Genomic DNA, 24,730 nt, shown 5'->3' on the forward strand with positions numbered 1-24,730 from the left:
CCTCAGCCTCCCTCCCTCTCTTCCCCTATAGCTTCCCCACTTTTGGCAAAGCTCCCTCGCCTGGTTGCCGGGTTGCGTTGCCGCCACAGCACCCCCCTTGGCTGAAGGCCAGAGGGCGCAGGGATGCTGCGGCGAGCAGCGTGGGCTGTCGCTATGGCGATGTCCACACGGGATTTGGGTGGCGAGGTGGGGCGATGTGAGGGGGTGGGATGGAGGTAGGGGGGCGACGTCGTGACAAGGAAGTGAAATGCATCCGAGCGAATATGGAAGGAAACATTACGCAACATCGCAATGGCAGTTCATCCACTTGTCACACAGTCCTGCATGCGGACAAATTCCCACACTTCATCTCTCCATCTACATAAAAAACACACAGAAATTCACATTCGATACATTCATCCATAAACAAACAAATACAAATTGCCAGAGGATTTATAAAGGGATTTGGCTAGCATGCCCCTGTGTGCCATTTTTTCTCTACAGCACAGCATCCTGAGCTTCTGTCTCAGCATACAGTGTGTGTGTGTGTGTGTGTGTGTGTGTGTGTGTGTGTGTGTGTGTGTGTGTGTGTGTGTATGCGAGTGTGTGTGTGTGTGTCTCCCGCTGAGCCTGTGTGGAGTGTGTGATCACACATCCTCTCTCCGACTGCACCCTACAGCCACACACAACCGAGATGGCTCTGGCAAGCCCTCGCACAAGCGCTGTTTATGTGGCCTGTGCATGTGTACGCGTGTGTGTGTGTCCCCACATCTTCGGCTAGTTACCATGGAAATAGGCCAAGCAGCAGGCACGCGGGGGAAAAGCCGAACCATGTGATTTAACTGAGAGACACACTGTGCTGCACTGGTTGAGGAAGCACACACACACACACAGTGAGACACACAGGGCTGGCGAGTGATGATGATGTGTATTGATGGTGGAGAGTTCCTGGAAGCCAAAGTGAGTCAAGGCACAAGTCAATCAAACTCCGTGACCCTGCGCTGGCAGCCATAAGGAAAACCAGGACCTGCGGTCGCAGCCCAGACGGCGACAACACATGGAAGATGTTCTCCACGTGAGATGTTGAGGTGAAGACACCGACTGTACATCCAGACACAGACACAGCATGTGTGTGTGTTATTGAAACCAGTGTAACTTTGAGCAATGGCAGTAAAGGGAGGTCCTGACTTCTTCAAGGGTCAGGATGTGGATTTAGTGTCAGATGTTGAATTAGCACCACGTTTAGGTTTGATTTAAAGGGTTGGCACACCCAAATTACAAAAAAAGACTTATTTTAATAATTAGCTTAAGTGTTGAGGTATCCATTTCCAAGATTTCTGCCGCCACCCCCGATGCAATTAAGGAGAATTTTATTTGTGGTGCTCACAGCATTGAAAAATTATATTTCCAGAAACAATGTCCTGGTTACCCTGAGTAATTCACAGACCTCACTGTCGACAGCTTTCATTAGAAATACTTTAAACTTCCAAAATAGCCACTATAAAGACTGTTTACTTTACAGCATGCTCTGTGTTTTTTTAAAGGTCCCTTCATCTAAAAAGTGAAATTTTCATGTCTTTTTATTATAAATCAGGTTTAAGTGCTATATAAATACTGTTAAAGTATTGAAACGCTCAATCCATGGAGAAATTCACACATCCTGTATTCAGAAATTGTGACAGAAAAATTGTCAGGATTTCTGTAATTTTGTGATGTCACAAATATACTTTATATAGACCATTACATAAGGGATAATGTACAGCGAGCTGGTCATTGTTGTGAAATAAACCCCGACAGGGGTGCTGCATCTCCCTGAAAGGGTTTATTTCACAACAATGACCCGCCCGCTGTACATTATCCTTCTTATTACGCGGCTCCTTACTTTAGAAATCAATCATTTGGATTTGAATGCAGGGTGACCAGAAAAATATAAATACGCTCTCGTGTTGCAATACTGGTTGATAGATTTGTGTGTTAAAACACCTTGAAATAAAATGCTATTCAGTTAAATGACACCCCAAAATACAGCCTCAAAATTACCACAATTATTAAAGGATACGTCTGGTGAAATTCTATATTTTTCTTATTGCCAACAAATCCCATGAAAATACCAAAACCAACAATGAACTGATCCTATTAACATGTATGTGTAGCCAAAGCCGAATATATCTTATTATTCTGAGCCATCCGCCTGGTCTCACTCCCAGGGCGTCAAATACCGACGCTTTGTCAGTGGCCCTCGGCGTCTTGGTACCGACGAACAAGGCACCCTTTGGGGTAATTTTGTTGCCTAAACCTAACCGCCACTGTTCACCATGTTAAGCACGCGCAAACCTTCTGCGTCAAGCTACTACCAAGAGGCTGCCCCCCGGCGCCATTATAGTCATTAAAGCTTCTGCCCAACCGGCAAAATATGACAAGTACTGATGAGACCACATTGGTGCCATAGAGCGCCATTGTTTACCAAAAACTATTAAAAACACATCAATGAGACGCACTGTTGAACTGGGTGCCATGTTCCCTCATTATGATGAACACAGGCACTGTAGTTTATTTTGAGTCGTAACCACACCAGCCTGCTGCTGTAAATACTCACTATAGAGCAGTGTTTCCCAAACTCTTCGTGAAAAAGAAGAAGGCTCAGGAAAATCGACCTTGTTCCAAAAAAAGGTATGACGCTTTTTTGCCGCGTAATATCTGTGGAAAGTACTTACTCATACTCAAAAACAATAGTTCAAATGCGAATTAATCGCACAAAAGAAATGCTGCCAGTGTGTAAAGGCCTTAAAGGACCATTGTGTACCAATAAGGGGGATCTCATGACAGAAATGGAATATAATATTAATAAGTATGTTTTCTTTATCACCTGAAAATAAGAATCGTTGCGTGTTCGTTAGCTTAGAATGAGCCGTTTATATCTACATAGGGAGCGGTTCCTCTCCACGGAGTGCGCCATTTGGAACTGCCATGTTTCTACAGTAGCCCAGAACAGACAAACCAAATACTGTGTTAACTTTTCCTGCTTGGACCGGAGTCGATAACGTAACTCGCTCCCGTCGCCGCCACTCTCTCTCTCTCACTTCACCACTCACTTCCCACGTACACACACATACACTCTAGGCACTGGCTCTGCTCCAATTGGCTCTACAGAGGGTCATTCGCTATTTACGCGTCGGCCACCGTAGCTCTCCAACACGCTTGGCACACGGCAGAGGCTTCAGTTGGTTCTCCTCACTTCACCGCTCGATACCGCCAGATCCTACACACTGGACCTTTAAATGTGATATTGCTTCAACAAATTGCAGGAACTGTTATGAATGTAAATGTGAATGTGATGTGTGGAAAAAAGTTTTATGTGGCTCATATTAAAGTAAATGAGCAGGAGTAACCTAGATGTGAGGTGGGTTTAATGTGAAGTAAAATATCAAAGGGACGTTAAAATGGTGTTTTTCCGTTTGTATCTAAATGGATGTGAGTGTCAATGTGACAGCAGATGATTGCGTGTGAATCGATAAGAGCCAACGAGGGCACAGCTGGAAGCATTGAGGACAGACAGCTGTTTTCATGGATTCACTACCACTGCTCACTAATGTTCCTTTTCCTTCACCCTTTTTTCTCTTCCTCAGATTTTCCCTCTGTAGATGCACTATTTTTCATATGCGATTTTTAAATCCGCTAAAAAATGTTACGCACAGAAACTTTGCACACTGAATCTAATGCATTTTATTATTCTATTCGTTGCAAAAATTCACGGTACGAGACAAAATTAATTCCGTGGGTGCAATAGATATCGCTAACCCCAAACGGGGCTAATGAATGATTGACATTAGCAATAAGTTATCGTTTAGCTGCATAGAGCACAATCACTACTGTCTGATCTTTCATACATCTTTTGTTTTGCAAGCATCCCTAATTTAAAGCTGTTTTGCAATCACCTGCCACAATCTATCTTTAAATCTGAATCTCTGTATTCTTTTATAATTGTAAAGTGCTTTGTGCTGGGAGACAAAGTGAATGTTTATCATGCTATTTTGGATGATGACGTTTGCACGGACGGTGGCTCTGAGTCAAACCCTCTTTTGCCTTTTGACGGATGCGAAAAAAGAACTGGACAGGACTGTGTATGACGACACGGAGAGGCGACTGTTCGTTCTAAACAACAATGCCGCTCCTGAAGAGGTTAGCGTAGCTGCAATAGCATCAGTTATATCAGAACTGGAGAGTATTTTTTCATTCAAAGAAGAGCAAAGAACAGCACTGAAGGCTTTTCTTGATGGAAAAGATGTTTTCGCTCTTCTCCTGACTGGCTTCGGCAAGAGTTTGATTGACAGATGGTTCATCCAATCACCTGCCAAGTATTTTTTGAAAGTGCCTGCCCTTTTCTAAACAGTTTCCAATGTCCACATACTTTTGTCCAACATCTAAAATATGACCTCCCAAAAAGGTATTTCTTTGTTTTCATCTTCAGACTCTTTATGTCCAAAATGATCTACAGTAAAACAAAGAATCGTGCTCATTAGTCTCATTTGTTCTCCATTTTATGATCTTATTTATTTCCTTCAGCTGAGGGGAAAAAACATTTTGAAATCCCAAAAGTGGCCTCAGAGTTGAAATAAAACGCTGTTAATGATACGGTTTCGTAATCTGAATTTACTGCCACTGTTTCTCTGCGTGCTGTGGGTTAGTGACGGCGACACCGGCGCCATGCAACCTGAACAAAGAGCTGATACTGTCCCCGAGGACAATGGCCTGTCTCTCACGCTGCCTCCCTCCCACTCGAGCAAAATATAAAAGGCGAGAAGTATATTTATACATCCCCGTAAAAGAGAGAAGTCTTGATCTTTTCTTTCACAAACATGTGCTCTCTCTTTCTTTCTCCTTTGGCTGCACTTTCCTCCCATTCACTTCATTCCCGCTCTCTGTCTTTCACTTACTTCCACTGACCTCTATTTTCCATTCTCATTCACTCTCGCCACTTCTTCCCCCCCCCCCCATTCATCTCTGCCTCTCTCCTTTCCCAAAAAACTTCACTTCACATGCATGTACACACACAGACACACACACACACAGACACACACACTCAGTGGTTTCCCTGTAACTGGGTTATGTGTAACTTCAAATAGCCTTAGTTGACAATAGGGGGAGCCCAGAGTTCATCCTCCCCTCTGTGCTTCTCTTCCTCCTCTTCGTTCCCACTTTAAATCGAAAGAGAAGTTATACTCTGTATATGTGTGTGTTTCGAGTGTGTGTGAACATATAGTAGGCACACGTGCCGCTGCATGTGTGAGCATATTAGCGAGATCCTTTTTTTTTTGCAAGCGTCAAGGTCATTTCCCCGCTCACACTCTGTAACATTAAAGTATACATGTGAAAAAACACATCACATGCACACGCTCAAAACACACACACACACACACACACAGACACACGTGCACGCTATAACCTAGATGCAACCTATTATCATCGTGGCACACGTGCACACCCAATCCTATTAGTAGAATATATGAAGAGGGGTGAATATTTGGTTAATGTTTAGGATATTACATAAGCATCTTTATTTACAATGCATGCTGGGAATCATGAGGGCTTTTACAGTTTTAAGTCAAGAGAGGAGAGGAGAGGAGATGAGAGGAAAGGAAAGGAGAGGAGAGGAAAGGAGATGAGAGGAAAGGAAATGAAAGAAGAGGAAAGGAAGGGAAGGGAAGGGAGAGGAGAAGAGAGGAGAGGAGAGGAGAGGAGAGGAGAGGAGAGGAGAGGAGAGGAGAGGAGAGGAGAGGAGAGGAGAGGAGAGGAGAGGAGAGGAGAGGAGAGGAGAGGAGAGGAGAGGAGAGATAAGAAAAGGGAAGTCGGAAAGGGGAATGAGAGGAGTGGAGAGGAGAGGAAGGGAGAAAGAGGAGAGGAGGAGAGGAAATGAAAGCAAGGGAGAAAAGGAAAGAAGAGAAAAGAAGAAGGTAGAGAAGAAAATGTGAGTCGGAAAAGGGAATGAGAGGAGAGGAGAGGAGAGGAGAGGAGAGGAGAGGAGAGGAGAGGAGAGGAGAGGAGAGGAGAGGAGAGGAGAGGAGAGGAGAGGAGAGGAAAGGAAAGGAAAGGAAAGGAAAGGAAAAGGAGAAGGGAGATAAGGAAAGGGAAGTCTGAGAGGGGAATGAGAGGAGAGGAGAGAAGAGGAAAGGAAAGGAAAGGAAAGAAAAGAAAAGGAAAGAAAAAGAGGAGAGGAGGGTAGGAAGGAGGAGAGGGGAGGAATAAGTGGACATTATATTGAATAACCCGCCACGTGGCAAAAAGAGAGAGAAAGAGCACTCTGGTGGTAAAGGTCAAGGAGACATAAGTGTGTCTCTCTTTTCCTCTCCTCCTCCTCCATCCTCTGCCATGACTTCATCTGCTCTTCCTCATAACTCAACTCTCCTATAATTACTTCCTGGTTCACGATTACGTGGATTACATACTAATTGATTTGGTCGTATATATATATATGAATTACAGGGCATTACTTTTCGTAGGTGTAGCTTTGAACGGTGTGAGAGAACAGCCTGAGTGGTCAACTCGACAAACTATTTTGTAAATGAAGGTAAAGTGTAGTTTTCCTTCTAGTGCATCTCTTTACAGTATAAAAGGCTCAAGGCTGTAAGACAAGACTACTGTACCAAAGCTACAGTGACAGCTCATAAAATATGGAAACAGCAGAGCATATAAAGGATATGTCATATTAAATAAAGTACTAATATGGGCATTGAGCTGGTGTTTTTCAGCCAAAACAGGGTGAGCAGGTATTGCACAATTGCAGGCAGAAGACAAACACATTAAAGAGGACCTATATTGTGCTAATTTTCAGCTGCATACTTGTATTTTGGGTTTCTACTAGAACATGTTTACATGCTTTAAAGGAACAGTGTGTAGCATTTAGGAGGATCTATTGGCAGGAATGGAATATAATATTATAAGTATGTTTTCTTTAGTGTATAATCACCTGATTCGCACCACGATGACATAATTGTCTGCGCGCGTCAACTTCACTACGGCGACCATACACCAGGCTTTACTACCTTTGGCGTGGACTTTGTAACTTTTACTTTTTACTTTTGTAAACGATATAACACACTAAAGGAAAGGGAAAAACACACAAAAGCCTAATAGGTTCTCTTTAAACCTGCAGTAGGAAGACTGTTTTGGGCATCATTGGGTAAAAAATCCATAATAACCTTTCAGCATATTGTAATTCAAGTGCTCTGAGAGAAAATTAGACTGCTGCGACTCCTCATGGCTCTGTTTTCAGGCTTTAGAAAATCTAGCTTGTGACGGGAGACTTTGGCCAATCACAGGTCATTTCAGAGAGAGAGAGCGTTCCTATTGGCTGTTCTCTGGCTGGTGGGCGGTGCTTGGTATTTCCTCAACTTTACAGCTAAACAGTACACTACAAGATGTTTCTGAAAACATTTGAGGCGAGAAATAGGCATTACAGTAACAGAATATTGATTCATATTTGATCAGCGCTGCCTAGTTTGACCGTTTGATTGGAGTTTGCGAGTGATTGACAGTTGCTCAGAGACAGTTAGGCTCCAGCTCTGCTCTGATTGGTTGTTTTCCTCAGGTCTGTGAAACCTTGCCGGTCTCATGCACTACTGTCAGGATATAGTGACCGTTTTATAAAAATACATATTTTTAATCATATTTGCTCCATTTCTACCCACTTCTGCTTTAAGGCATTTTTAAAAAGGTAACACATATTTTACAAGACTATTGTATTAAATTTTATTGAATTTACAGGAGATTCTTTCTTTTTCTGGTCACTCAGATTGCTTTACTAATATTATACGTCCAGGGCTTTTATTGTGAAAGATAAGAACTGAAGGGATGGATCTGTTGTGCTCTGCCTTTGATTAATAAAGTTTTATTAAAAATAACTTTTTTTTTAATCATATTTGCTCCTATTCCACCCACTGCAGCTTTAATGCACACACCATATTATGGGAAAAGTACACAAAGCGAAACTTCACTGCCTTCCAGAGTGTTTCATCTCCAAAAACTGAAATTGATGATGAGTCAAACTTAAATGTCAAGGTGACATTTCAGCTCAGTGTGGAGGGTGAAGGTGTGCTGCTGAAGCTGTGTGTGTGTGTGTGTGTCCTCAAATGTGTGTGCGTGCGGTTCGTATTCCTCATGTTGTGGGGACATAAACCAGTTCAGCAGCCGTATGGAGATAAAGGTTAAGCATTTAGGGGCACCACTATATAAGGGTTGGGTCTAAGCATGTAGTGGTTAAGCAATGTCCTCACAAGACTCACAAGACTCGCGAACAGTTTCTTTCCCTGGGCCATACGGACACTGAACAAACAATAAATCTGTGCAATTTTAATGCAATGAATGTAAAATACATTTGTCTGTGCAATATCGTTGATGCAATATACACCTCAAGTGCAACTACCTTTGTTTACATTTATTTATTTATTACATCTACCCTACCTGCTTTACAAGTGCAATTACCTCTGTTTACATTACATCTATTTTAATATTTTATACTTCTAGTGTAACACTTCTGTTTATATTTATTTATTACATCTACTTTACCTATTTTATTTACTTTATAACTGTGTGTGTGTTTTACCTGTTATATGTTTTATCTTTATCTGGTTTAGTCTTGTCAAGTATTTCTTTTAAAGCACTGACCAGAAGTGGCAAATTTGAATCTTGTTGTATTTAATACAATGACAATAAAGCTTTCTATTCTATCCTATATCCTCTATTCTATCTATTCTTTCCGCACAGAACTAGGTAAGTTGGCCTTTAGCTATTCCGCTCCCTTTTCCTGGAATACACTGCAAGCTAAGTTGAAACTGGGAAATCTGATTACTTTTGATGAATTTAAAACATTAATGAAAGACCTAGAAGCAGAGTCAATCGGGAGCTAGCTGTCTGTGTTTCTGAATATTTTCACTTTAACGTTGGCTTCAAACACTTGATTCTTAATGTGTTTTGTATGATATGATGCTATGTATTTATTTTGCATTCGTTTTATGTTGTGGCGTCTGAAACTTTAATGTATGTTTAAATGCTGCTGTCTTGGCCAGGTCTCTCTGGCAAAAGAGATTCTTAATCTCAATGAGTACTACCTGGTTAAATAAAGGTTAAAGGGACTATTTGTAACTTTCAGAAATGCTTGTTAACAGCGACACCTGTGGCCGTTAAGTCAGCGAAAGTCAGCGTCGGGTTCGCGCTTGCTCACTCGCTCTAAATAGACATGAACGAGCATCGCTCAAAACAGTGAGGCAACACAAACGTCAGCAAAACCCACAATATCACTCTATATTTCACCTGCTTGGCAGTAATGTTAGCTGAACAGACAAAGGTCTCTCCATGAATTTAATGCTGATCCTAGTGTTGGCTTTTCCAAGAGAAACGTTATCGTCTCCCGACTGTACATTCACTAGATATTATCAGAGCTAAACTAACTCTTCTGCAGTGTGGAGTGAGCGCGCATGCACGCGCGCGGTGTGTGAGTGAAGGCAGGCAGGCAGAGGAGCAGAGACTCCGGCCATACGCGAGCGCGCATGGGATCCCGACCTGGTAGATTTATACGCTTAAAAAGTTACAAACAGTCCCTTTAAATAAAAAATAAAAAAATCTATTCTATTCTACAAGTAGCCAAAAGTGTGCTCCTGCTTAATGATGGGGATGAACCCTATTTTCCCTTTTTTTTTTTTTTGGGGGGTGGTATAAGTATTCACGAGTGTGAGCGCGCGTGAGGCAGGCAGGCAGCAGAGGGCTGTGTCACCGTCGCTGATGTGACGGCACCATGTATACAGGCTGGCGTGGCGTGGCGGCGATGCGGGCCAAAGTCATCCATCACGCGGAATCGAAACCGCAACGTTAAATCAATAGCGGCCCCCGGGAAGCGATGACAGCAGGTAGCGTGAATCCGCCTCGGTAAAAAGCCTGCATGCGGTCTCTCTCAGCCATCCATCTATCAACAAGTCCACACAGTGTGTTTGTACAGCCCAACACCAAAAGCACCAAAAAAGACGCACGTGCAGGACGCAGGAGCCACGCGCGCAGTAGAGTGTTGGTATGTGGATGAACAATAATAACACCTGTAACTGTGATGACTATGGCTACTATGGGGACTAACATCATCACACATGAATACAATGAGGCTCATTGGATCCACAAGAGTCTCAACTTTACAGTGAGACCCAATTCATGTAATTCCAAAACTGTTTAGGGTCCCCAGTGTGCAGAAATATTCAAATACTCCATTTTTAGAATAGACGAGTGCATGCATAAAACTGCATGTGATTATCATAAAGTGGGCATGTCTGTAAAGGGGAGACTCGTGGGTACCTATATAATCCATTTTCATTCACATATCTCGAGGTCAGAGGTCAAGGGACTCTTTTGCGTGATGACACCGGGGGTGAACTTGAGAGGAAAAGAAGGGGATGTCCGTTTAACAGAGGCAACCAGTGTGCAACACGAGGAGTTGCTGCGTATTACCGGCCCGAGACCAGCTGATAGAATAAAACAACCCATCGCACGAGGAGACCGCGCTGCTGCTGCTGATGATGAGAGTGGTGATGATGGAGGAGGATGAGCACATCTGTTGAGGAACACATGAATTTATTGAAAGGTGTAGGATACCCCCTTGAGATGTAATCATCTCATTTTCGAGGAGACACAAATACAAAAACACATACAGACAAAAAACAGCATTACATAACAAACATACACTGCAAATACACAGATTACAGACAGCTTTGCTCACCATCTCCCACCCAGACCCCCATCATCAGCCCTCTTCTGTTATATATAAGAACAAATTTGATACAATGACCATATTTAAATCAGCATAAAAAGAACAATTGCAACATTGTTGTCTTCAGTTTATATGTAGCACAAAATAAACTGAGGATCATAAGTACACACAATCACATCTGGAACGACATGCTGACTCTGACACACACACCTACTGATGGTGATGGTGTCCGGTCACATGCGCGCCTCCTCCGGCCTCTCCAGCAGTGATGGAGACCTCATGCATGCAGTCAGTGTATAAAGTCCAGGTTTTTTTACTCACCTCGGGTCTCTGTCGCCGCCAGTCTCTCCGTCCGCTCGCGTGTCCTACCGTGTGATATTTACGGGGGGGTAGAGAGAAAGAGAGAGAGAGAGAGAGAGAGAGAGCGAGAGAGAGAGAGAGAGAGAGAGGGGAGCCGTGGGCATCATCATCATCCAGCCCCCACCAGCCAGCGACATCCAGCGCTGCGGTCGCCGCTCTCGCGATACTGTGCCATCATCATCCTCCTCCTGGAGTGAGTGAGTGAGGGTGTGTGTGTGTGTGAGTGTGAGTGTGTGACGTAGCGGTTTTATCTTTTAGTGTTCAGCAGCCCGATGCCGCCGTCTTCTGGGCACGAGGCGAAAAAAGAAAAAGAAAAAGTAGAAAAAAAGTCATAGCATAGTATGTAAAAAAAAAAGTAGAAAAAAAAGTCATAGTATAGTATGTAAAAAAAAAGTAGAAAAAAAAGTCATAGTATAGCTTGTCGAAAAAAGTAGAAAAAAAGTCATAGTATAATGTAAAAAAAAGTCATAGTATAGTATGTCGAAAAAAGTGGAAAAAAAAGTCAGTATGAAAAAAAAAGTAGAAAAAAGGTCATAGTATAATGTAAAAAAAAGTCATAGTATAGTATGTCGAAAAAAGTAGAAAAAAAGTCATAGTATAATGTAAAAAAAAGTCATAGTATAGTATGTCGAAAAAAGTGGAAAAAAAAGTCAGTATGAAAAAAAAAGTAGAAAAAAGGTCATAGTATAATGTCAAAAAAAAGTCATAGTATAGTATGTAAAAAAAAATCTTAGAATAGTATGTCAAAAAAAAAAAGTAGAAAAAAAGTCATAGTATAGTACATCGAAAAAAGTAGGAAAAAAGTCATAGTATAGTATGTCGAAAAAAGTGGAAAAAAAAGTCATAGTATGTCAAAAAAAAAAAAGCAGAAAATGAGTCATAGTATAGTATGTCAAAAAACATCTGTTTCATTTCTATCATTGGACTTGGAGAGCAGTTTACAGTCACAGCTGGTCAAAGAGCAGGTCAGAGGTCATGGGGTCATTGTTTGGTAGGACAGTGATTTTTATTTTTTAAAACAATTAGCATAAAACAGAGAAAGTGGCATTAGAAATGAAAAAAAGGGGGAAAGAGGTTACAGAGGGTCTTTAGGGGGAGATAACAGGTCAACAGTAGATGTCACATAGAAGAGGTGAACATCGTCTGAAAGATGGGAACCTGAAGTTTAATTTAAGATGCAGCTCAGCACTGTGTGTTCTTCTAGTTCATAAACCTTGTGCGCCTATTCAAATGTTGAAAGTTTAAAGTGTATAAGTGTTTAGAACATTATGATAGAAGTATATGATGACCATCCTCATGCTCTATTATGTCTCATAAGTTGTTGCAGCAGTGCGAGTGTGTGACGTAGGGGTTTTATCTTAGTGCTCAGCAGCCCGATGCCACAGTCTTCTGGGTACGAGGCGAAAAAAGAGTGCGAGGATGGTGATGATGATGTCATTGCGTAAAGGACCGTGATGTGTGGCCTTTACCTGTTTGAGCACGCAAACATCTGTTTCATTTCTATCATTGGAGAGCAGTCACAGCTGGTCACAGAGCAGGTCAGAGGTCATGTAGTGGAGTAGAAGTAGAAAGTATCAGAACATGGAAATATTCAAGTAAAGTAGAAGTACCTCAAAATTGTGCTTCAGTACAGTACTTGAGTAAATGTACTTAGTTACTTTCCACCACTGAGTACATGTTATACTGTTGTGTTTTTCTAAGCATTCTTTACTGCTCCTGTTGGAATAAAATAATTGCTGATTATTTAACTGAAAAGTAGTAATGTGTTTTTATACCTTCGATCTCCTTTATGATCAGTTCAGGATTACATGTAACTCCATTTACAGTCCACACACCACATACAACTACATCATCTTTTTATCCACACCCCAGCCCCCTTTCAAGCACACACACTGTACACAGTCACATGTACACACCTTGATATTGATCTTTGCCCAGTCCTGTTGGCTTTTTTAGTTTTCTTTTTATTTCTTTATATATTTTTATGTGGTTTTACTTCATTTTGTTTTACTCATATTTTATTCATATTTCATTTTATTTTATTTGTTATAAGAAGAAAAAACAACGCCAACAACAAAGCAAACACCCTGAGCTATCTACCAGGCTCACGACCTACTACTACTACTCAGTTTGTTGGGTCCAGTCTTAATGGAAATCGGGAACTCTAGTCTACACTCCAGCATGGTAGGTGGAGATAATACACCTTAAAGGCTAGTTGCCACCAGCCACTAAAGAAGAAGAAGAAGAAGAAGAAGTTTGTTGGGTCTGTTAGTCTATTAAGTTATGTTAAAGGTATTGTAGCCTGAGTTAAGTTCTGTTTAGTTGACCTCTTTTATGGGAACTTTGTAACATATTTTGTAAATAGTTTGCTTAATTTTTGGGTATATAAAACCCGCCTGTGATGCCAGCCAGCTTGACCCCTCACAGTTCCCTTCTTATACTGAAATGATGACAAAAATGAACAAAGGCCTTTAAGATTTGTACTTTTTGCTTGTTGTTTGGTAGGTGTAGGTCCCTAAGCAGCTACCTCATTCATTTCGGACCTTGGGAATAGAAGTACACAAAATAGTTCAGATTATTTTATCTTTTTTATAATCAGATTTTGTCCTTTTTAATAACACTTTTCCAGGACTTGCACATGCAGTGTTAACATGAGAAGACAGGCATTCTGTAAAGGGGAACTTTATTGCATAAATACATTGTTTTAAGAGTGCAGAGTGCTCATCTGTATCTATTCACACAGGTCTCACATCAGCTCAGTATGTAAAATCACAGTAAGACTCAATCACGGTTAGGGATGAAAAGATTAGAAAGCACACAGGAGGCCAGGGGAGATACTTTGTCCTTTTCCATCATTATCATTTAAAAGTAGATTTCAACATGTGTTCCTGGGAGCCTCAACAGTTCTAACAGTGCTTATGTTGTCAGTGTATGTGGTGTAAATGCCATCACGTTTCCACTCATGTGAGGGTGTATTCTTCCTGTATGTGTGTGTGTTCATGCGTGTTCACAGGTCGTCTGTCTCTCCGTCGAAGGGGATGTTGTCCATCTCATCCATGTGGATGTGTGAGTTGTCCTCGCTGCAGATCCAGCCGATGGGCGTGCGGTTGAATGAGGGGCGTGAGCGGACGTCGGCCTGCATGCTGGGCAGAGGCTCCGGTTCATCGCCGGCGTCGTTGAACTCTGAGAGCTCGAAGGTCAACGTCTTGGGCACCTTGTCCAAGCCGCCGAATGGCAGCGCCGTCCTGGGGAGAAGAAGAAGAAGAAGAAACAGGAAGTTCAAGGTAACACCAGGACGGGCGTCTCTGGTGCTGTGCAATGCAGCACAACAACACTCTATGTACTGACTTAACTTAACTGTACAATATTCAATTGTATTTATATTGTACATTTGAAGAAATATTCTTATTTAATTCCTGTTTATACTATTCTTACATTTATATTTAACACACTTAATAGATCCAACTTCTCAGCATTTTATTTTTTATTTACTTATTTACACTGTGGTTATATATGTTATGTGTTTGATGCACATATTTGTATATATTTCTTATATTTGTCATTTCTTATTTTTATTTTATTACTTATTTATTTAATTTTTATTTTTTATTTACTTATTTATACATTTGATGTGTTTGATGCACATATTTGTAGATATTTCTTATATTTGTCATTTCTTATTTTTATTTTATTACACATTTATTTTCTTATTTTTTTATTTATTATTATTATTATTATTATTATTATTATTATTATTATTTTTATTTTTATTTTTATTTTTATTTTTAATTTTTTCACTTACTCCTTTGTTTCTATTTTTCTTATATTTCTTTATGATCATATATTCAATGCCCCAATTATCCCCGGGGATCAATAAAGTTTTTCTGAATCTGATTCTGTAATATTATTTTCTACAAATTATCAAAAGAAAGTCTGACATGAAGTGATTTTCCGATGTTAAAAAGTGTTTGCTTAGTTACATGGATGATTTACTGAACAAATATTATATTAATGGCATTTTTTAGCTACGAACATTACATGAGAACAGCCTGACCTGTTGAAGCTCTTGTACAGAGGCAGGTCTAGGTGCAGCTGGATGGGTCCCGGCATGGAGGACCTCATGGTGGCTGTCAGCTCCTCGTTGCCCTTCATGGCCCGTTCCCATGGCGATATGTAGGTGGGTACATACGCCTTCCTCCTCTTCTCCTTCTCCGTCTCCTCATCCATCACTGAGACACACAGGGGCGGGGAAGAAAAGGGAGATTAAATGCAAAACAGAAAGAAATACTGATAATATAAAAAGTGCCCCCCGTGACCCCACCTTCTTCTCTTGGCATCTCAGGCTTTGGTGGAACGGGGGGAGGACACATCAGCAGGATCTCCAGGTTCTGCTGGATGACAAAAAAAAGGAAGATATAGTCTGATCAGGACACACACACACTCACACCCTTACTCTTCTTCACTCTTACCTTGTTCGCGTTGGTCACGATGAACTTCTCAACTCTCTGCTGCCTCATCCTGAACATCTTGGAGCCCTTGTTCGTGTTCAAAGAGAGCTCCTCCAGCATGGTGTCCTTGGGTGTTTTGATCTTGGTGCCCAGGTCGAACTCAGAGGCTTCGGGGTCTGACTCGTCATCTGACAGGAAGAGGGAGGAGGACAAAACGGAGGGACTGAATATGGAGATGCTGGTGGGTGTATGAAGAGCATCATATCCACATGATAATTCACCCTATGGCAACATAATACACTATGAATATAAGATTTCTATCATTTAAAAAAGTATAAAAACAACAACATAGGAAGCTGTAATCTCCGCAGGTTGTGAATCCTGCAGAGATGCTAAACGTAATCGCACCATCCCTGCTTCAAGTACCATCCACTATCTAATAAAGGCAGCAATAGTTTTAGAAGCCATTAAACGTGCTATATAATTTAAACTGCCTTGCCTTTGAGGATGAGCACTAAGCTTGAAATGCTTGTGAGATTTACGCCAGAGGGTCGAATTATTCAGTTCTCTTTCCTGAGAATTAAAGCTAAAATTAAAAGTTTAATATAAAAATGCTGTTGTGCAGTGTACTTATTATTTTGTTATTTTCATTGTTTCAAAGTCACCAGAATGCTGGAGAGAAAGTCAATAGCAAATATGCTAATCGGAAAGGTCGGCGGTTCGATTCCCGGCTCCTTCAATCGCTCCCGAAGGCTGTGTGAATGAGTATTTAGATTAGATCCTGATGGGCAGGTTGCATGGTAGCCGCTGCCATCAGTGTATGGATGTGTGTGTGAATGCTGACATGTAGTGATGTAGTGTAAAGCGCTTTGATGACGCACGGCTTTATGACGCACTTATACATAGTCATGTATAGTCAGGCTGTATGACGTACCACTTCAAAACACTCAAACTGTCCCTTTAAAGCCTTGGCGAACATGGTATACACTCTCTGAGCTGTACTCTCTCTTATCAGCTAAACCCATTTGGCAAATTAAAAGGTGGGTTTACCTTCCACTATACATCTGATATTAAATGAGGGGATGTATAAGACTGTAAAGGGTGAGTTTTTTATCCTCTGGCTTTCATATCATCCTTGTTGTGATGAATTAGAGTTGAAACCTGTTGTACAGTGAGTTGTAGGGGTTACTAGGCCAAAGCAATACGGAAGAAAAGGGCACTGGGGAATGTCACGGCACGTTTTCTGGTAGAACTGTTTATGGAGGGAAATCCTTATAACACACTACCTCTCTCTCTCTCTCTCTCTCTCTCTCTCTCTCCACTCTTCTCTTTCAGTGATGGAGAGATCTGATGGATTTTACTGCTCCACAGAGCTCCTCATAAAACACTATTCTCATCCACCACATACACTCTGATATCACTCATAACACCTGGAGTCCAGCCATTAACCAACACACACACGAACACATCTATAAAGCAGGGAGTTGGCATCGCAATGCTGCGGAGAGCTGTTAGCAGTACCTCGTAAATCAGACTTGTGCAAGTGGGTGTGTGTAAGTGTGTGTGTGTGTGTGTGTGTGTGTGTGTGTGTGTGTGTGTGTGTGTGTGTGTGTGTGTGTGTGAGAGAGAGAATAATTGAGGCTGCTGAGCAGAGCGAACTCTCCCATGGGGATATTGATTAGAGTGTTAATTCAGAAGAATGTGAAACCGGAGCTGGCTGCTGACTGGGAGGAAATTGGACGGACTGACAGAGGCAGGGGGGGGCGGACAGACGGACATCACACAGGCATGGGACAAATGTCAGAACGACACAGTGGCGGGGGATGATGGATAGATGAGTGGGCATTAACTGGAGCAAAATGAGGGATAAGCAGGGTAAGCTCCTCCTGACTGACTGAAAACAAACTGGTGGAGAGATACAGATGTGGCTGCAGATGTGACAGCAGAAGGAGCGGTCGTGAAAACAGCAAAGGACACAAATGGGGGAAAGACATCAACAGATTGTTGAATGACAGATAGAAGCTTGTGCGCTGGACACTGAAAGCCTGCTCTGATTGCAGATTGCATGCTCGGAGATTGGCAGAGAATTTTGTGGTTGGTAAAATATTATGCAACAAGTAAATGTCAGTTTTGTAACTGATAGAAAACACATCGTTTAGTTAAGACTAAGAGTCTAGAGTGAAAGCTACTGGTATTATAGCAAACTAAAAAATCGAAGAAGTCGTGAAGGAGGTTAAATAACGCTCCAAAGTTGCGAAAAATGTTGTCGCGGAACTGTCATGGCCATTTTCAAAGGGGTCCCTTGACCTCTGACCTCAAGATATGTGAATGAAAATGGGTTCTATGGGTACCCACGAGTCTCCCCTTTACAGACATGCCCACTTTATGATAATCACATGACGTTTGGGGTCAAGTCATAGTCAAGTCAGCACACTGACACACTGACAGCTGTTGTTGCCTGTTGGGCTGCAGTTTGTTATGTTATGATTTGAGCAGTAACCTGTGAGGGTTTCTGGACAATATTTATCATCGTTCTGTGTTGTTAATTGATTTAAAATAATTAGTATATACATACATTTGCATAAAGCAAGCATATTTGCCCACTAACATGTTGATAAGAGTACTAAATACTTGACAAATTTCCCTTTAAGGTACATTTTGAAAGATAAAAAATGTGTGATTAATCGTGATTAAATATTTTAATCGCTTGACAGTCCTAATTATTATATTATATTATATTATATTATATTATATTATATTATATTATATTATATTATATTATATTATATTATATTATATTATATTATATTATATTTGATTATCTATGAATTAATGTATAAGCAGCATTGAGTTAACGAACAAATGCCAAGATGTGAAATATTTGCCCCATTTTAAGTTGCTTTAATTCAGTCGCCTCGGTCTAATACGGTTGGAGCAGAAGCACCGGCTGGTATTTTGTGTTGCCTCCAATGGTGACAGATTTGTGGCGGCTCTGCCATCTGATAATGACCCACATCCCTCCAGGAGATGTCGCATGCATGTTACTGTAGATATTGTGTTACTGCTTGGAACAAGTGTGTGTGTGTGTGTGTGTGTGTGTGTGTGTGTGTGTGTGTGTGTGTGTGTGTGTGTGTGTGTGTGTGTGTGTGTGTGTGCGTGTGCGTGTGCGTGTGCGTGTGCGTGTGCGTGTGTGTGTGTGTGTGTGTGTGTGTGTGTGTGTGTGTGTGTGTGTGTGCGTGTGCGTGTGTGTGTGTGTGTGTTCTTATTTAATTGTAGTATCATAAGACCACATGCAACGATTTACACCCAGTCAGTTCAGTTCACACACACACATGGACTGTGCAGATAGCAGACACCACAGAGTGAATCTTTCAAATGGATTTGACATTTACTGGACTGGATAATCAGATCACAGGGGAGATAGAGGAAGGTCTTCGAGGAATGAGGATGACCGGCGAAATGTTTTCACATGCCTGTGTGTGAATATATGATTGGTATGTTATGTTTGTGTGTGTGTGTTTTACCATTCTGGCTGACGTTGGACAGGTCAGTGATGATCTTCATGGCCTTCTTCCTCTTGTTAGAAGAGACAGGACTGGGGAGAGGCATGGCTAAAGCACAGAACAGAGAAATGATGACTTAATAATATTAATAATGATCATCATTTACCAGTTTTTAGGAAAAGAATTGCAGCTGCTTTACACAAAAGAAAAATACACCTAAACCTTCCAAAAATAGAGATAGAAATTTCGCAAAAATTCTCAACTCTGGACTAGTCTGCTACTGATAAACCTTCATCCTTGAGTTAAGCATTTTCAAACTACTACTTCCAAGGTCAAAAATTAACTTTCAACTTCACTAGAAATAGAAAGGTTTCAATTAAAGTTTCTATTTATTTAGATTTTAAAATTTAAAGCTGCACTAATTAACATTTTTATATTAATATTGGATCAGTTGACTATGTGTGATTTATGAGGTTTCGCTTGTAGTGAAAAACGCACAGAGAATTATCACCAGTTACCCCTCAGCTCTACAGAGCGTTCCAGCGTCGAACAACGTATTTTTTGTGTGTTTTCCTATGAATGTCCAGCAACACGTAACACACGTGTCAATTTTTGCTCCAGTCTTTTCAAAATAAAACTACTGAGTTAGGTTTAGGAATAGATCACAGTTTGGGTTAAAATAACAATGGAAGTGGTGGAACTTAAGTACAGAAGTTACGTGACAAATAAATCAACATTGACTTCTGGTTTCACACGGGGCACAAACACCGGTCTCCAGGGCAAATGTCTGGTGTTTTTCGACCCAGCTATCCACCCCGCCCTCCTCCCTACGCGGCGTTCGCCGCTCTTAATACTTCCGGTTCTCAATGACGTGGATTACATACGAATTGATTTTGTGCTGACCAACATGAAAAAAAAGGAAAATTCATGTCCATGTACATGAATCACTACATTAAATTTCGTGACTATTTCACAAACTGCTGTGCGACTGGGCTGAAATAAACGGACTTGAAATTATCTTAAACTATAAGAGAGACTTAAACAAACATGCTTAAATGTATTTGATCTCTCAGGAGTCCAGCACAGAGCATGACAAAATTAGCAGCAGTGAAATGTGATACAACAAGTGTTAAACTTTTCCATAAATATTTAATAAAAATGTCTCAATTGATATCCATGATATATTTCTGTATGATGAAGTTACACATCACGTCCCAAATTCTAGCAAACTCCAGCAGGAACCTCGCTGGGTTCCCTAATTAACTTACACACACTTTAAACATTGTGTATAGCCCCCCGCATGCCCTTGAGGACACTAATTCCCACTGGCAGCCCGTGTCTCTCTTGACTAACCACTCAAATGGGGGCCGGCAGTGTGTCGCTGTCTATTGCACAGGTCGAATGCAATTATGTGAGGCTGGAGGTGAGTCCCAGTACAAGAGAAAAAGCTGGAGGGTCCGTCTACAGGGAGACAGTTAATGTAATTGCTTTTCATCCGCTGTAATTGAAGCCCATTTCCTAGCCTAGGATTCAGTCCTGTGCGAGCTATTTTTATGTACCCATGTTCTATAGCACTAGGGTGAGTGGGACTGTACATCACTGTGGCCAGACGTTCAGCTGTTATAGTAATAACAATATTATATTACGGTCATCACCCCACACTTTTTTCCACACACAATGAACACAAATTTACAACTGATAACATCCCAGCAAGCAATAGACGTCATTTCAACACCTCGGCTAGATATATCCCCGATTTAGTGCGGCTATGGTTAAACCACTTTTAATCAAAATGGTCTTGAATCTGGTTACATTTATTTTTTGCCCACGCAGCTCACCAGATGTTTATTCCATCACGTAAGCAAAGTCAACAGTTATTACAAGGTGTTTAGTTTCATTTCTTTGACATGGTCTATGCTCGATTTAGCTCCCAACTGGACCGGCAATTTGTAGCCCACTAAAATAATTTTATTGTAGTTTTTGCCTACGCAGCTTGTGAGATGCTTGATATCCCATCATGTCAATAATGAATATAAAAATGGGGGGAGACGTCATGATTGACAGTTGCTCTGTGTGAAGTAGTTGCGGCGCCGGAGGCTCAGGAGATGTAACTTTAACTTTCCAGAAACATCACGAGCCTTGGTGCCTTCAAATGGGGTCGTTTTTACCGCGTTCACAAGATGAGTCCATATGAACACCCCCCTCTTGTGGTATTCACAACCTCGTAAGTGGAAAGCTTCTGAAAGCTCAGAGTTCATGACTTGTGACGTGTTTGTTGACGTTGTCAGAAATGGCGGAGGCCTTGGAAGTTAATTTTTCGGTGCACAATAAGTTAATTTATTGTAATTTTAGTCGTATATTGTTTTTCTTCGTAATTTTGTAATATGTCTGAGGAAAATGTTGATATTCCCAACGACCTCATCTTCTTCCTCTGTCATTATGCCTTTGCCATTTACTGCATTATGTTACCCACTTGGTAGCTTGCTAAATCATCGAAATCTCAAGATGGCAGCTCTTGTATCTGGGATATTTTGGCTTCACTTTTGCACAGTTGGAGAAAGACAAGTTTGATGTGCAGAAGCACGGGGTTTTGTTTAACACTCTGAGATACCTGCTACCTTCAGATGGCTGTAAAGAGAGTCACCAGTGTAAAGAAAAGACCTTCAGTATAATCCAAGGTGCACCAGAAAACAAACACAAGTGTTGATATTTACATATACAACTACAAAAAACAGCCAAAACTCGGTTTGAGCGCATCTACAATCCCCCCCCCCCCCCCCCCCCCCCCCAATATTGAACTGTTTGCCGTGGTCATTTGATCAGCTCAAAGAAAATGGTGCTCAGCACTGTGCATTGACCATAGAAATAGAATGAGTTCACAGAGGTCACAGTTTTTTTGTTCAATGGCAACGGTACACATAAAAATGGCCGCCTACCACTCTGACCATACAGATAAACGCACCAGCACACAAACACACAGATTTACACTCGAATAGCATTTCTCTTGTGATTAAAGCTGCAGTAGGCAGATTGGAGTAAATATGAATTTTTAAAAAAAAGAAGTTATTTTTCATAAGACGGTCACTACATCCTGAAAATGAGTTTGTGACCCGGCAGCCATGTTGAGGTAAGTTGAGGAAATACCAAGCACCGCCCACCAATCGCAGCAAACCTTCTCATTTTACAGCTAAACAGTACACTACAAGATGTTTCTGAAAACATTTGAGGTGAAAAATAGGCATTACAGTAACACAATATTGATTAATATTTGATCAGCGCTGCCTAGTTTGACTGTTTGATCGGAGTTTGAGAGGGTTTGACAGCTGCCTCCGTTGAATGAACAGCCAATAGGAACGCTCTCTCTCTCTGAAATGACCTGTGATTGGTCAAGTCTCCCGTCACAGGCTAGATTTTTTAAAGCCTGAAACAGAGCCATGAGGAGGTGCAGAAGTCTAGTATTCTCACAGAACACTTAAATTACGATATGCTGAAAGGTTATTGTGGATTTTTTGCCCAATGATGCCAAAAATATTCTTCCTACTGAAGCTTTAATGGGAGCCGTGGATTCAAAACTGGAGATTACAGGTGGTTGTTCTGGGAAAAGGCAAGATGGAGGCAAACTGCTGTGCCGATGGCGACAACAGGATCGGCGCGAGGGCCTGGGTCTTGTTACCGCCTCTCTAAGTGAAGAGGTGCTCCTGTCCCCCCCCCCATGACCAGCCTGTTTTAGCTCCTGATAAATCTCGAGGGGACAGCTGGGGAGGAAGGGCATCCGTAAGCACATTCCCAAATACACACATACATCCATACCCGCAGACTAAAAACTCCACTGCGGAGGGCCGCATTCCTCACCTACCACCGTGTTGGGTACAGTAAGAGCTGGTGGACAAAAAATACACTCAAGAAATCTGCAATATAGCTGGTAAACTATGTATGATGTAAAGCCTTTCTTGAATAAGTTATGTGACTTTTAACTAAACAAACAGTAAAGTATTTAATATGAAGTTGAGCAACTGCTTCTGATTCCCTCATTCATTAATTCATCCAGTTACAGAGGCCTCCACGGGCCTCATGGGGGCTTCTCCTGCAGCCAAAATCTGCCGACCTTTAAGAGGATCCAGAGTTATTTAACAACTCAGTGACCATCAGTGCCTGCTAATCCACAAACACTCAAGGCATGTGTGTTTCTTTGTCGATGCTGTCATGTCTTACCTATAAGACACAGGTATCCACAGGAAGACACAGGTCCCAGAAGGTCCCAGAAAAAGGTGTGGCTCAGAGCAATATAGATTCCCAGGTAGATGTATGTCCTAGAGCTCGTATTGTACTGCCTGCCCTGCTCTTTGCCCCGGAGAGAGTGAAACCCTATCAGCAGGGCTGCTCCAGTGCTGTGGACCTGGCTTCAGGGCTGGGAGGAGGGGTGGGTGAATTGAGTAGGGTGTAAAGAGGGAGGTGGGTGTGGTGTTTCAAGTTCTTGTATCAATCAACTTTATCTGTAAAAGAAAATCATAGTACAGCTAATGTGAAAATTTAGAGACGGAGATTAGCTTTGCATGTATACTGTAGCAACACAGTCTCATGGCAGTTTGTGGAATAGTCACAAAATGTAATCTATTTGATAGACCCAAGTTTCCCTTTTTAAATAGGCGTTATCAGACACTATACGCCCCATAGATGTGGGTCAATAGGGGCCTACTAGACCCACTAGTAGGTTTTATCATATATTCACATGGTAGATCACCGAAAGAAGATATAAAAGAACACAACAGCGACCTCTAGCGACCGTAGTAGTTAGCGGAAGTCAGGCACTGTAATATAAACAGTGTGAAACTCCATAAGGGATGGAGGTCGGGGAAGATGAATGGGACATAAAACACAAGGTGTTCATCCAGGAGACTGGAGTTCGCATCCTGTGTGGAACCAACGTGTAGTTGCCTTTGTGTTTGTAGTTATTTAAACCCAAAAGACGATGTTTTTCCCTAAACTTAACTGTTTTTTTTGCCTAAAAAACCTAAAGAAGTTGTAGTTTTTTTGCCTAAACCTAAAGAAGTTGCAGTTTTATTGCCTAAACCTAAAGAAGTTGTAGTGTTTAGTAGTTAGTAGTTTAGGAATAGATCGACTTGGTTAGGCTTAGGCAACAAAACTACTTAGTTAGGTTTATGAAAAGATTGTGGTTTGGGTTTGAATAACACCGGAGGTGCTGTAAATTAATTACGGAAGTCACGTGACAAATAAATTAACTTGATTTCTGGTTTCATACGGGACACAAACACCAGTCTCCTGGGTGAAAGTACAAGGTTTTTTGACCCATCCATCCAACCCAACCTCCTCTCTGCACGGCGTTCATCGCTCTTTATACTTCCTGGTTCACAATTACGAGGATTACATATGAATTGATTTTATGCTGACCATCACGAAAAAATGTTTTAAATTCGTGTCTATGTACATTACATTTTGTGATTATACAAATAAAAGCTGCCTTGCCTATATCTGACTGTAGGTAAGTTGCGGTTTCAGAATAGCTATTTGAAATGTAGAAATATTCTAACACCTAATCAACACCTTTTGGTCTTCAGCCTAGACTTTAGAACAACCAGAAGAGTTGTGTATATCATAGAGAGCATGCCAAATGTTAAAGGGGACATATCATGCTCATTTTCAGGTTCATAATTGTATTTTGGGTTCCTACTAGAACA

General features: G+C 41.4%; 2 protein-coding genes across 6 annotated transcripts in view; both read right to left on the minus strand.

Annotated features, from left to right (window-relative positions):
• Nucleotides 1–11,253, minus strand: part of usp54b (ubiquitin specific peptidase 54b) — a 64,561-nt gene extending 53,308 nt beyond the window's left edge. For 2 of the 4 annotated variants that reach the window (XR_012591864.1, XM_074619663.1), the window contains exon 1: nt 11,045–11,253. The gene's annotated coding sequence lies outside the window, so the exon portion shown is untranslated. Of the gene's footprint in view, nt 1–10,933 lie in introns of all 4 variants that reach the window. The other 2 variants (XM_074619666.1, XM_074619664.1) reach the window with 2 other exon arrangements.
• A 2,092-nt stretch (nt 11,254–13,345) lies between these two features.
• Nucleotides 13,346–23,423, minus strand: myoz1b (myozenin 1b). 2 transcript variants are annotated; one of them, XM_074620587.1, is made up of 6 exons: nt 23,247–23,423; nt 19,056–19,142; nt 15,553–15,719; nt 15,405–15,471; nt 15,138–15,312; nt 13,346–14,328 (listed from the first exon to the last, which is right to left on the minus strand). In XM_074620587.1, exons 2-6 carry the CDS (start codon nt 19,138–19,140, stop codon nt 14,091–14,093), a joined length of 732 nt encoding a protein of 243 aa, XP_074476688.1. In that variant the 5' UTR covers nt 19,141–19,142; nt 23,247–23,423; the 3' UTR covers nt 13,346–14,090. The 2 variants fall into 2 exon arrangements, with proteins under 2 accessions (XP_074476688.1, XP_074476687.1); XM_074620586.1 differs by having other exon boundaries at nt 13,348–14,328; nt 15,405–15,474; nt 23,247–23,422.
• Nucleotides 23,424–24,730: the final 1,307 nt, after the last annotated feature.

This window comes from Sebastes fasciatus, chromosome 20 (assembly GCF_043250625.1).
Source record: "Sebastes fasciatus isolate fSebFas1 chromosome 20, fSebFas1.pri, whole genome shotgun sequence".
Taxonomy (NCBI): Eukaryota; Metazoa; Chordata; class Actinopteri; order Perciformes; family Sebastidae; genus Sebastes; species Sebastes fasciatus.